This window comes from Cetorhinus maximus, chromosome 8 (genome assembly GCF_964194155.1).
Source record: "Cetorhinus maximus chromosome 8, sCetMax3.hap1.1, whole genome shotgun sequence".
Taxonomy (NCBI): Eukaryota; Metazoa; Chordata; class Chondrichthyes; order Lamniformes; family Cetorhinidae; genus Cetorhinus; species Cetorhinus maximus.
Window position 1 is genome coordinate 103,512,651 of NC_135886.1, and position 13,393 is coordinate 103,526,043.

The 13,393-nt window shown below is 44.9% G+C and overlaps 1 protein-coding gene across 1 annotated transcript in view; it reads left to right on the forward strand.

The window, feature by feature from the left end:
- LOC144683850 (connector enhancer of kinase suppressor of ras 2-like) overlaps positions 1-13,393 on the forward strand; it is a 462,557-nt gene that overhangs the window by 377,786 nt on the left and 71,378 nt on the right. Inside the window, exons 12-13 of the mRNA XM_078547354.1 lie at positions 6,502-6,575; positions 7,248-7,319. Of these exons, the coding sequence (XP_078403480.1) occupies positions 6,502-6,575; positions 7,248-7,319 (146 nt within the window). The remainder of the gene's footprint in view (positions 1-6,501; positions 6,576-7,247; positions 7,320-13,393) is intronic.

Genomic DNA, 13,393 nt, shown 5'->3' on the forward strand with positions numbered 1-13,393 from the left:
TAGTTCTGTAACACATAGACTTAAATATATTCAATAGTGGAGAATCCTCAGCCTTCTGGGATAGAGAATTCCATAGGTTTACAACCCTTTGAGTGAAGACGTTTCTCCTCATCCAGTCCGAAAGGATTGGCCACTTACACTGAGATTGCGTCCTCATGTTCTGGATTCCCCAGCAAGGAGAAACAACTTTTCAGTGTCTACGCTGTCAAGCCCCTTCAGAATCTAATGTGTTTCACTGAGATCACTTCTCATTCTTCTAAACTCCAGAGAATTTATTCAGCCTTTAATCATAGGACAACCCAAGAGGGTACATGACATCGTCAGAATAGCAAGATTCTGATTGTGCAGGGTGCCATTGCCCGTAGCCACCTGGCTCCTCAAGCTCACCATGTCAAGAGGGAGAGCTACAGGAACTGAAGAGTTTCCACTTGATAAATTTGGCCCTTATCTTGTGACCTAGGCACCGGCAGTGACATTGGCAATTTCAGCCCTGTTGACCCTGCAAAGTCCTCCTTGCTAACATCTGGGGGCTAGTGCCAAAATTGGGAGCGCTGTCTCACAGACTAGTCAAGCAACTGCCTGACATAGTCATCCTCACGGAAACATACCTTACAGATAATGTCCCAGACGCCACCATCGCCATCCCTGGGTATGTCCTGTCCCACCGGCAGGACAGACACAGCAGAAGTGGTGGCACAGCAGTATGCAGCCAGGAGGGGGTTGCCCTGGGAGTCCTCAACATCGACTCAGGACTCCATGAAGTTTCATGGCATCAGGTCAAACATGGGCAAGGAAACCTCCTGCTGATTACCACATAGCGCCCTCCCTAAGCTGATGAAATGTTGAACACTACTTGGAGGAAGCACTGAGAGTGGCAAGGGTGCAGAATGTACTCTGGGTGGGGGACTTCAGTGTCCACCACCAAGAGTGGCTCGGTAGCACCACTACTGACCGAGTTGGTCGAGTCCTAAAGGACATAGCTGCTAGACTGGGTCTGCGGCAGGTGGTGAGGGAACCAACAAGAGGGAAAAACATACTTGACCTCATCCTCAACAGCCTACCTGCCGCAGATGCATCTGTCCATGACAATATCAGTAGGAGTGACCACCACACAGTCCTTGTGGAAACGAAGTCCTGGCTTCACAGTGAGGTTACCCTCCATCGTGTTGTGTGGCACTACCACCGTGCTAAATAGATTTCAAACAGATCCAGCAATTCAAGACTGGGCATCCATGAGGTGCTGTGGGCCATCAGCAGCAGCAGAATTTTACTCGAAAACAATCTGTAACCTCATGGCCCAGCATATCCCGCACTCTACCATTACAATCAGGGCAGGGGATCAACCCTGGCTCAATGAAGAGTGCAGGAGGGAATGCCAAGAGCAGCACCAGGCATACCTAAAAATGAGGTGTCAACCTGGTGAAGCTATAACACAGGACTACTTGCATGCCAATCAGCATAAGCAACAAGTGATAGACAGGGCTAAGCGATCCCAAAACCAATGGATCAGATCTAAGCTCTGCAGTCTTGCCACATCCAGTCGTGAATGGTGGTGGACAATTAAACAACTCACTGGAGGAGGAGGCTCCACAAATATCCCCATCCTCAATGGTGAAGGAGCCCAGCACATCAATGCAAAAGATAGGGCTGAAGCATTTGCTACAGTCTTCAGCCAGAAGTGCCGAGTGGATGATCCATCTCGACCTCCTCTGGAGGTCCCCAGCATCACAGATGCCAGTCTTCAGCCAATTCGATTCACTCCACATGATATCAAGAAATGGCTTAAGGCGCTGGATACTACATAGGCTATGAGCCCTGACAATATTCTGGCAATAGTACTGAAGACTTGTGCTCCAGAACTTGCTGCGCCCCTAGCCAAGCTGTTCCAGTAAAGCTACAATACTGGCATATACCCAGCTATGTGGAAAATTGTCCAGATATGTCCTGTACACAAAAAGCAGGACAAATCCAACCCGGCTAATTACCGCCCCATCAGCCTACTCTCAATCATCAGTAAAGTAATGGAAGGGGTCATGAACACTGCTATCAAGCGGCACTTGGTTAGCAATAACCTGCTCACTGATGCCCAGTTTAGGTTCCGCCAGGGCCACTCGGCTGCTGACCTTCTTACAGCCTTGGTTCAAACATGGGCAAAAGAGCTGAACTCCCGAGGTGAGGTGAGAGTGACTGCCCTTGGCATTAAGATTGCATTTGACAGAGTGTGGCATCAAGGAGCGCTAGCAAAACTGGAGTCAATGGGAATCAGGGGGAAAACTCTCTGCTGGTTGGAATCACACCTTGCACAAAGGAAGATGGTTGTGGTTATTGGAGGTCAGTCATCTCAGCTCCAGGACATCACTGCAGGAGTTCCTCAGAGTAGTGTCCTTGGCCCAACCATCTTCAGCTGCTTCATCAATGATCTTTCTTCCATCATAAGGTCAGAAGTGGGGATGTTCGCTGATGATTGCACAATGTTCAGCACCTTCACGACTCCTCAGTTACTGAAGCAGTCCGTGTCCAAATGCAGCAAGACCTGGACAATATCCAGGCTTGGGCTGACAAGTGGCAAGTAACATTCGCACCACACAAGTGTCAGGCAATGACCATCTCCAACAAGGCAGAATCTAACCATCGCCCCTTGATGTTCAATAGCATTACCATCACTGAATCCCCCACAATCAACATCCTGGGGGTTACCATTGACCAGAAACTGAACTGGACTAGCCATATAAATACTGTGGCTATAAAAGCAGGTCAGAGGCTAGGAATAATGCGACGAGTAACCCACCTCCTGACTCCCCAAAGCCTGTCCACCATCTACAAGTCACAAGTCAGGAGTGTGATGGAATACTCGCCATTTGCCTGAAAGAGTGCAGCTTCCACAATACTGAAGAAGCTTGACACCATCGAGGACAAAGCAGCCCGTTTGATTGGCACCACATCCACAAACATTCACTCCCTCCACCACCAACACACAGTGGCAGCAGTGTCTATCATCTACAAGATGCACTGCAGGAATTCACCAAGGCTCCTTCGACAGCACCTTCCAAACCCACGACCACTACCAACTAGGAGGACAAGAACAGCAGATAGATGGGAACACCACCACCTAGAAGTTCCTCTCCAAGTCACTCACCATTCTGACTTGGAAATATATTGCCGTTCCTTCACTGTCGCTGAGTCAAAATCCTGGAACTCCCTTCCTCACAGTACTCTGGGTGTACCCACACCACAACAATTGTAGCGGTTTAAGAAGGCAGCTCACCACCACCTTCTCAAGGGTGACTAGGGATGGGCAATAAGTGCTGGCCCAGCCAGCGAAGCCCACATCCCACGAATGAATAATTAAAAAAAAGAATGCCTGCTATCCTGTAGCAGCCACGATGCATTTATCCAGTCAGGCCTACCTGCCATCTTTGGTTCTTCTAGAAGAACCGGAGACCAGCTGGAGGAGAAGAGCTGCCCCCTCTACACATGGCTGCTGACCCCCTGCCACTATCCCACCACGTGAGCAGAGTAGGCCTTCAACAAGAGCCACAGAGACACTCAGGACATCATGGAACAAGCAATCGGCTTCCTCAGACAATGGTCCTACTGCCTTAACCATTTGAGGGGGAGTACCGCAGTACACTCTGCAGATGGGCCTTGAAGTTTGCGGTGGTATTTTGTATTCTCCACAGCCTTGTCATTATAACGGCGAAGCTACTACCTCCAGGGATCTGGAGGTCAGCTCAGGAGGAGGAGGCAGGGAGGAGGGAACCTGGACCCCTTGTAAGTAGATGGGCTGTTAGAGGGTAGATTATGCTTCCACTGAGACAATTACTCCAAACCAATATGAACCCATAATTCCCCACCGTCACATGGATCCGAGACGCAACTCCCTGGCCACCATCCAACAATAAAAGCCACCAACAAAAACTTTTTCATTAGCATCTTTATCCAATAACATATCCTATTGTACGAAGAAAAATGAACTATTCACCCCTGTGCATTTCATTAGTGCCAGTCTTGTGGGTTTCTTCACCTGTTCTAGTGTCCCTAATCAGTGCTACCCCAGTGCCTTGTGCAAGTTTGGTGTAAGACAGCTGACTTCCCGCAGGGGAGACTGCGGATGGCCTTGCAGGGCACCCTCAAGCACCTCTGGGCCTTGAGGACCCTGTTTTTGAATGCATCAGCTTGGCACAAGCGACTGCAGTCTGATCTTGCAGCAGTCCACTCATGCTTTGCACTTGCCATGCGCTGATCCTGCCTCTACACTAGCCTCAAAGCTGCACACAATCCAAGCTGGTGTCTGGGATCATGAGATCCGGTGACTTCCTTGTCATTGGTGTGGGTTTCCTCTCTTCCTCCTGGCTGTGTTGAGGTTGACCAGTGGCAGACTTCGGGTATCTGAAAGAATAAAAGCAGAAGGGGAGGGTTGGAGTGAGGAAGGGAGTTGGGTGGGAAAGGAGGTGCAGGGTCACATTATCTGCAGCTTTGAATTTATGGTTGATGTCAGGATGCGGGTGAATTGTGAGTTGAGAAGGGACATAAGGATGTACCTTTTTGCCTTCTCAATGTTCTCAGCACAGACTCCATTGCTGCCAAACCCATGATGCAGAGTATCATCTCCTTTGTTAGGGCAAATGGGTGTAATTGTGGTGTCCCTCCCTGCACCTCTAGTCCTGTGTTGCTCCCTCCCATTAAGGGTGCCCTTCTCCTGCAAGAGGAGGGCAGACTGTTAATGATTGCATGGCACTATGCCTGGGTGATGCGCCAACCATAGCTGAAAGTCTGCAGAGGCAGTAATATGTGGGTGGGAGCTTTGGAAGGTTAATGGGGATGAGGTGCATTATATGAATGTTAGGCATGAGTATTAAGCACTGCTGGGTGAGTGATGGAGGTGCAATGCACTGGGCAGCATAGTGGGCTGGTGGTTTTGTGGGTATGAGATGTGATGTGAAGATGCATTCACAGACCTTGACCACATGTCTGGGGTTATCACACTTTTTGCATTGCTCCCAGAACCTGCGAGTTGACCTTCCTTGTCACCTACTCTCATTTCCTCCTGAGGAAATGCCTTGATGACCTCGGTCCTTCTATCCACCTCCAAGGCTAGAGCTTCCAGAGCAAAGTCAGTGAAGCTGGTGATGTGTCCCTGGGCAAGTGCCCCATTTTCCTTCACGTCAAATATTTCTGCTTCAATTGTTTTTAGACTTGTGTGTTCCAGTGCAGCAACTCCCCTTTGAGAGGGACAGACTGCCTTTTAAGAGCTGGAGGCTTTCTGGAACACATGCTTACCTCATACACTTAGGAGAAATCATGGTGATGAGGAGGCGGTGGAACCAGAACGGAATCATGAATTGCGATCCCTGCAACTATTTCATAGTACTGACAAATATTTGGCCCATTAAGTTAAACTTGAATAGAATCTTGGGGTACTTTGAACAAAGTCTACTCTACATATTGTAAAATGGATAGAGACACGAGAGAACATGCAAAAAAAGATTATCTTGAATGGTACCAGAACTGAGCGGTTATACCTATCAAGAAAGATTGAATACTGGGGCTCTTTTCTCCAAAGACGACTGAGGGATGACCTAATAGAAGTCTTTAAGATTGGGAAGCAGTAGATGTGAGATGTTTCCACTTGAGGGGAGACCAGAACTAGGGACCATAAGTGTCAGATAGTCATGAATAAATTCAATAGGGAACTCAGGAGAAACTTTGTTACCCAGAGCTGGGTTAAAATGTGGAACTTACTGCCATAACGAATGGTTGAAGTGACTAGCATAGGTGTATTTAAGAGGAAGCTGGATAAACACAGGAGGGAGAAAGGTACAGAAAGATATATTGATGGGCTTGAATGCAGAAAGGTGGGAGAAGACTCATGTGGTAGGTAACCAGGATAAGCATGGACCCATTGGGCCTGAATGGACTGTTTTTGTGTTGTAAATATATGTAATACCACTATGTAAATTATATGGATGCACTGATGCTTTTCACCCCCAAGAGGTCAGGTAGTTGAAGCACAAGTAGACTTTCAGGTAAGGTGAAAGGATTAAAGTTTTAATGGTGCTATTCAGCAGCAAAGGGGCATCAATTTTTTGTTTAGCTGAATTCTGAATTAACCTGCATGTGGTTTGTCGATGGATTGCGTAGAGAGCATTCAGCTTGACATGAGAAAAGATTGCAATTCTAAAATGGAATTTGTTTTGGGATCAGTAATTGTAAAATTTAAGGTTTGTCATACAAAAGCACAAGGTTTGAATGAAATTTCATGACTGAAACAGTTTATTGTTTAATCAGAGTCTTTTGGGGACATATTAAATGAATTGATGCTTGCAGTGGGGAAATAAAACTCCACTAATCCCAATTTTCACCAAAGTTTAAATGGATTAGAAGTTAAAGTCATTATAAATGGACATATTTTGCATCTCAAGAACTTTTAAGACCAGAAAACTTCATTTTACATTTCAGAACAATTTTTCCTTATCACTGGGCTCTGTGCTTTCTCAACAGGATGAAAAGGCTGAGGGATTCATCAGCTTGCCGGAGTTCAGGATAGATAGGGCTATTGAATGCAGACGGAAATAGTAAGTGATAATCTGGCAGTGCGGTTATGCAATTTGTCAAAAACAGTGTGTAAACAAAGGGAATTACCTGCTGAGCTCTGAACATCTAAAAGTAAATTTGCCAATGGTCGCAGTACTGACCCTTGCCCTCTGGGAACTTGTATTGTGAGATCAGGAGCTGCAGCCCAGTATTTCCCACCCACTAAAGTTAATGGACAAAAAGATCACAGCTTTGCGTCTGTGATTCCCAATATGTAATCAGATGCTGGCATGATTTTGCAGGAGCACACAGAATCAGAAAGTCTACTTTCAATTACCATGCGATGGCATCTATGTGTTTCCCTGAGGTGCAAATGGTGATTCAGGTCTGATTTGTTTCTTTAATTAAAATGAAACAGCAAAAATGCTGGGTATTTCTAAACACAGCGGGGTAGATGCTGACTTTGTGCGACAGTCTAAAGCGAGTCGTCAGCCCCCATTTAAATCTTTCTTCATTGATGTCAAGTGGAAATGAAAGTGGAGAGAGATATAAAATGAGCTGCCCACCCACAATGAACCATTTTGCACTATCACACAAAGTTACAATCTACCGCAAAGACCTACACAGTTCCACTGAAAATTGCATTCTCAGAATAATGAAGTTCCTCTCTGCTGATCTGTGTGTTACGACTTTCATGTTTTGTTTTCCTGAAGTGCCTTCAAGGCTTGCCATCCGAAAATTAAGAGCTTCTACTTTGCAACCGACTGCTTGGAAGAAATGAACAGGTAAAAATGTTCTATTCCGTTGGATTCTATTCAGTAATTAAAATGGTGACTGAAAGCTTAAGCAACAGTGGCCAGAATTTTGCAGCCTAGTTGGCATTGGGCAGGCATGAGCGGAAGGGTGGGAAGGCCAAAAATCAGTTTCACGCCATCATGAAACCAGTTTGTGATCGTCCATTCCACCTGTCAATGGCGGGCTGTGATTCCCGCCACCGCATGCCGGGAACCTAATCTCAATATTTTAGCATCTAAATAGAAGCCCTGCTTGCCAGAATCATCCCCCTATGCTGGATCATCTGGGCGCATCGGCGTGATTGCATGCTGACGTGTTTCACAACTGTACATAAGCGATGTGCACCTGGCGAGCTGCACTTCGCTCCGGACTTCTAAGTTGTTTGCCTACCTAGCTTCGGGCAGCACTCACAGTCATCAGTGCCAGGTTTCACAGGCAGCACTACATCACTTTTAGGAGGGCTCAAGGCAGGTCTGTACCTACCAGACCAGCCATTAGGTGGAAGGGCGGGGTGGGGGGGTGGCTTTTCAATGGCTGTAGGACTAAGGCTTGCTTAGGGAAGGGAGAGAAGGGATCTCTGGCAAGGGAAGAGGCTGCAGGACGAGGACTGTACTGGGTAAGGTCGGGGGGTATCCCAGGTGTGTGTGGGGGCACATATTGATCTGTGCAAGTGGCCTCAAGATGTTGAGGGCTGAGGAGGCAGTCTCCAGAGGAGATGAAGCCAAATGGACACGTGAGGGTATGTGTGTGAGAGAGTGAGTGGTGATGTCCCTTGACCTGGCAGTGAGTGAGATGCCAGTGAATGTGTGATGGCCTTGTGAGTAAGAGTTTAGAGTGATAAGATGGTTGCCTTACCCTGGCGGCATAGATGAGATCATTCATCAGTTTTCTACACTGGAGGCCGACCTCTTGTGTGCATCATTGGCATTGACCACCTCTGTCACCACCTCCCAAGCTGGAGTGGAGAGACTGATGGGCCTCCTGTAGCCAGAACAACGGTAGAGGACATCGCGATGGCCTTCATGGCATCCAGAAGGCGTCTTAGGGATACATCACTGAATCGGGGGGGCTGCACTCTTCTTGGTTTTTGGGGTCATATCTTCACCGGAGTAGTCCTGGGCTGCAAGCATAGAGAAGTGTGCGCACAGCTGCAGTTTAAATATGGCACCCTGCATGAGAGAGTGGCCAGGTAATGGCATGGCAGGCATATTGGAGGCCACCGGCCAGGGAAATGGCGTGTTTCCTGTGGCTGCACAATTAATGAGGTGGGAACAGGACACCCACCATAGCGGCCAGCAGGTAAAATGACCACCCGCTACTGTACTTTGTGCAAATCTGGGACGATTCCACCCAGTGTGTTTTTGATTTGACAAGTTTATCTATGCCCTCCGTGTACATAGATGACAGATTATGAAGAGTGGATTGACTTGGTGACAGATGAGCAGCAGTCAAGTTGTGTTAACTGTACCAGAGTGGGTCATGGAGCATACCACAAAGAGCTTCCATTACATATTCTGCATGCACCATATGTTGATTTCAAAATTCAATATGAAATATACGCATTTCTGCTGGTGATCTTAGCGACAAACGCTGAATGAGTCTGTGTGACATTCACCTGTCTGCTATTTTAACACAGATGTCGAAACTCATTTACTTAACTGTTAATTTTACTGGTTGCATTAAATTAAGAGGTGAGTTTGAGAGAGTGCCTTCGGTCTTTGGCAGTTAATATAACTAAAGGTCAGTTTTCAATGCCATAGGTTTCATCTTACACTTTATTTCTTTGCAGTTTGATTTGAGTGCAGCTGGAGACTTGCGCCTATTAAGATATTTTATAGTCAGTGTTTAGAATGTTTATATATTTAAGCATTCCTTTTTAATAAAATATGAATGGAAAATAGGTTCCATAATTTCATAAAATACAACTATTCATTGTCTACAGTTCATCACTAATTAGCACATCTATTTGCTTGAACTGAATTAGTTTTTCATTAATAGGCTCTTCAATTTTGGGCACCACACTTTAGGAAGAATGTCAAAGCCTTAAAGATGGTGCAGAAACAATTGACTAGAAAAGTACCAGAGATGAGGGACTTCAGTTATGTGGAGAGGCTGGAGAAGCTGGAGTTATTCTCTTTAGAGCAGAAAAGATTAAGAGGAAATTTAATAGAGGTGTTCAAAATCACATTGCTGGAGTAAATAAGGAGAAACTATTTCTAGCCACAGGAGAGTCAGTAGGAGAAGAAATAGATTTCAGGTGTATGGCAAAAGACCTAGAGGCGACATGAAGAAACATTTCCTATGCGCAGTTTTTGAGATCTGGAATGTACCGTCAGAAAGGGTGGTGGAAGCAGCTTCAACAATAACATTCAAAAGAGAATTGGATGAACACTCGAAGACAAAAAGAATTACCGAGCTATGAAGAAAGAACAGGAGAACGGACAAGCTGGCAAGCTCTGTCAAACGGGTAGCAAAGGGACGATGGGCTGAAGGGCCTCCACCTGTGCTGCATAATTCTGTAATTCTATGATTCCCATTTGATATATCATTGCTGCTACTTTGGTATAACCTTCAAAAATAATACATCTTCCAGTGTGAGACTGTAAATTAAAGTCCCTATAATCTGCGCAGCTGCTCAACAATCCATCAAGTGCCGTGTATTAAACTATTACTGCCGCGCACATCCTGATAGTTAAATGAGGTTTATTGTCACTCTGCTCCACGAGCAAAGAATTGGTAGACACTCCCACAACAGGAAATTGATAGACGAGAGCCAAGCCTGACATGATTAATCGAGTGGAATTAACAGCTAAAATTCACTCATGTCAATTCCTGGAGCCCGAAGCTATGTCAGCATCTTTCCTGTGGCCTGATCGCCCCTCTTCCACTCACTCGTTGAACCTCCCGCTGGTTGCTTCCTTCGCCAACCATCCCGACTGTGGCTTCCCTCCCACCTCTTCCGTTCACAGCCTCCCCTGCTCACCGTTTCCCTCCCTGTCACCACACCTTCCCTGACGCTCCTGCTTGCTGCTTCCCTCCCCAACTGTCCCACTCACAGCCTCCAGTGAGAATTTGGGGTGGGGGTGGGGGGTGAAATGACGAGCGGTAGGGACATGGCGAGAGGGAGGGTGGTGAGCAGGAAAGGCAGCAAGCAGGAAGCTCGTGTTAATAGTATGTTAATTATATTATTAAGGTTAAGGATACATAGGTATCCTTAGGGCATTGATTGATTGATTAAGTACCTTAAGCACATATAGAGAGGGACTTGTGCCCCACGTGGGGCTTTTATTCCCCCCCACTCTTTAGTTTAATTTATTGGATCTTGTTTTTCACAAAGAGCTTATAAAGAGGGACTTCCCCCGGAAAGGACATTTTGATTTCAGTTTGTAAATTTCCTTTCACATTTTTGGTTTAGTTACAGTGCCCGACCAGGGGCTGTCACCCCCTCTGATTTATTGATTTTTAGTTTCAATTTGTTGGTTTTATTTCTTGAAAGAGTCTATAAATAGAGGATAATTAATTTAATTAGCTAAGTTTTCCTCTGATAGTTTTCTTTTTGTTACAGTACTCTTTTAAGGGTCTGTCACCCCTGTTAATTTGTTAATGGTTTATTTTTTATTTGGTTCAAAGAAGAGCATATAAAGGAGGGACTTCTGGAGGACAGGGTGTTGGTTAGGAAGGAGGCAGACATATGTAACATAGCATTCTGTAAATCTAGTGTTAAGTAAAAGATTGGCATCTGGTTTCCTACTTCACCATCTGGCTTCAGAATGAATTAACAGGTCGGTGAGGGAAGCAGTGAGCAGGAGTGGGGTGGCGAGTCAGGAGGGTCAGGGAGGGAAGAGGTGAGCAGAAGTGGGGGTGCCGAGTCAGGAGGAGAGAGGTGGGTCAGGAGAGTCAGAGAAAGTGACGGTGAGCAGGAGGGCCAGGGAGGGAAGCAGAGAGTCAGGAGAGGCAATGAGCAGGAAGTAAGTTGAAAGAGTTACTAATTTGTTAAGAGTTAGTAAGTTATTAAGTATTGTTAAGTCATTAAGAGTTAGTAAGAGAATTTCTGGGCCAGTTAATACCATTGATCCAGTCATTCTGTTGCAGCTGGTTTTGTAGAATTATGAAAGGAAGATTGATCCCAAAGATATTTGACACATTAAAAACACAGGGACATTTCCAGGAAGTTTGTGAAAAGTTTTGGGATTCCTAGACTAGATCTCCAAATCATAATGCCAAGGTTCTTGTGAGTTCGACATTTTAAACTATGCATACATAGAAATACCTGTACTACTTCTCCCTAATTCACTTCTGTATGCATTGTGAGAGGCGGTTTACTTTTAAAATGGTGCACCAGTTTATTACTTCACAATTCATAGATTTTTAATTTCAAAATATCTGCATGTGGAATAAATGCCATGACTCCCCCAAAAGCCACCTCAACAGTCATTCTCCCTCCTGGGATTCCATTCTCTTTTCACACAACTCTCTTCCCCAGTTCCCACATGTCATTTCCCCACTTCAATATTCACTGGATTTACAGGGACGCTGTGTCTCTCTGACTTTCACCCTCCAGTTCACGAGAGCAAACCTCTTACCAATTTCACAGAGACACTTTACCTCTGCCCGATTATTTGCTGATTTGAAGAAACAGCTAAGCAATTTTTCTCAATATTCATAGCAGTTTTAAGTTAAGAAGACACTTCAGTAAGCTGAAAAAAAGTTGCCTTTTCCACATTTTCCATCAATTCAAAAGACTGAGCTTTTTCTATTTTGATCTTGTCAAATTGAAACAAAAGATCCTCATCATGTCTTGAACCATCATTACCAATTCAACTTTTCTCCTGTCAAATGACTACAGTACAAGCTGCAATATAAAAACTAACAAATGCCTCTCTCGTGTACATGTAGTGGTTATAATACTGAATTTAAAACCCAGAGGTCATGAGTTCAAATTGCACCATGGTAACCTTAAAATTGAATTCAGTAAATCTGGTCATTTGTGGATGAGCATGTTATAGTGTCAATGGCTGGGGTTGGTATTCTTTCTTCTTTCATACCTATAGTAACTTTAAAAAATATATATATTGTATATAAGTTTTTTTTGTTTCTAATGGTGGCACACATCAGCTTAATATTGCTGCACGTAACAAAATTCACTCCACATATGGATGGAAGAATTAGAGGGAATATTGATTCTTAATTTAAAGGATGAAGTTTAATTTAATTTACAGGATGAAGCAAAGATCTAATCTTGGGGTACATGCTTCAATGTTTGTATGCACAATGCAGAGTGGGAGTATTGTAACAACAGCTTTACTCAAACTCTCCAGTCGTAGCCAGAGAATCTTCTGCAATGGCCTTTCTTCCTGCCCTCTCTGGAGTCGTTACCTCTGGAGTCCTCCACAGATCTATTCTTAGACCGCTCCCGCTTCTCACATATGTACTGCCCCTCGGCAAGATCATCTGAAGAAGTGACATAAGTTTCCCATACATGCTGACAACACCCAGGTCTGTCTTACCACCACCTCTCTTGACCCCTTGACTGTCTATGTATAGTTAGCCTAGTTGTCCAACATCCGACCTAAATGAGCTGCAATTTCCTCCAGTTGAACATTGGGAAGATCAAAACTATTACCACGGTCCCCACCACAAACTCCATTCCTTCGCCACAAAATTCATTGGCCTCCCTGATCACTGTCTGGCTACCCTTTTTTGAAAGGAGAATTTAACACTTACTGCCAAGCCGAGGAATGATTGTCAGTGATATATGTTGGTAAACCCTGCATAGGTTTGAATAATGTTCATTAATCTTCTATTTTAATGCATTTTTAATCCAATTATTTTCGATGATTAGCACCTCACTAAAATGGTAAAGGAATTTTGCATGAGTGCATTAAATGTACAGTACGCATTCCACTTCCAAATCTTCCACACATTCTGTATCAGAGTATGCAATTTTTCAGAACATCATAGATGAAACTAACTAGCAGCATTGCTCATGGAATGCAAAGCGACATTAAATTTTAGCAGTAATACCATAACCAGCTGAACTACGAAAGGAGATCCTGGTTGCCAA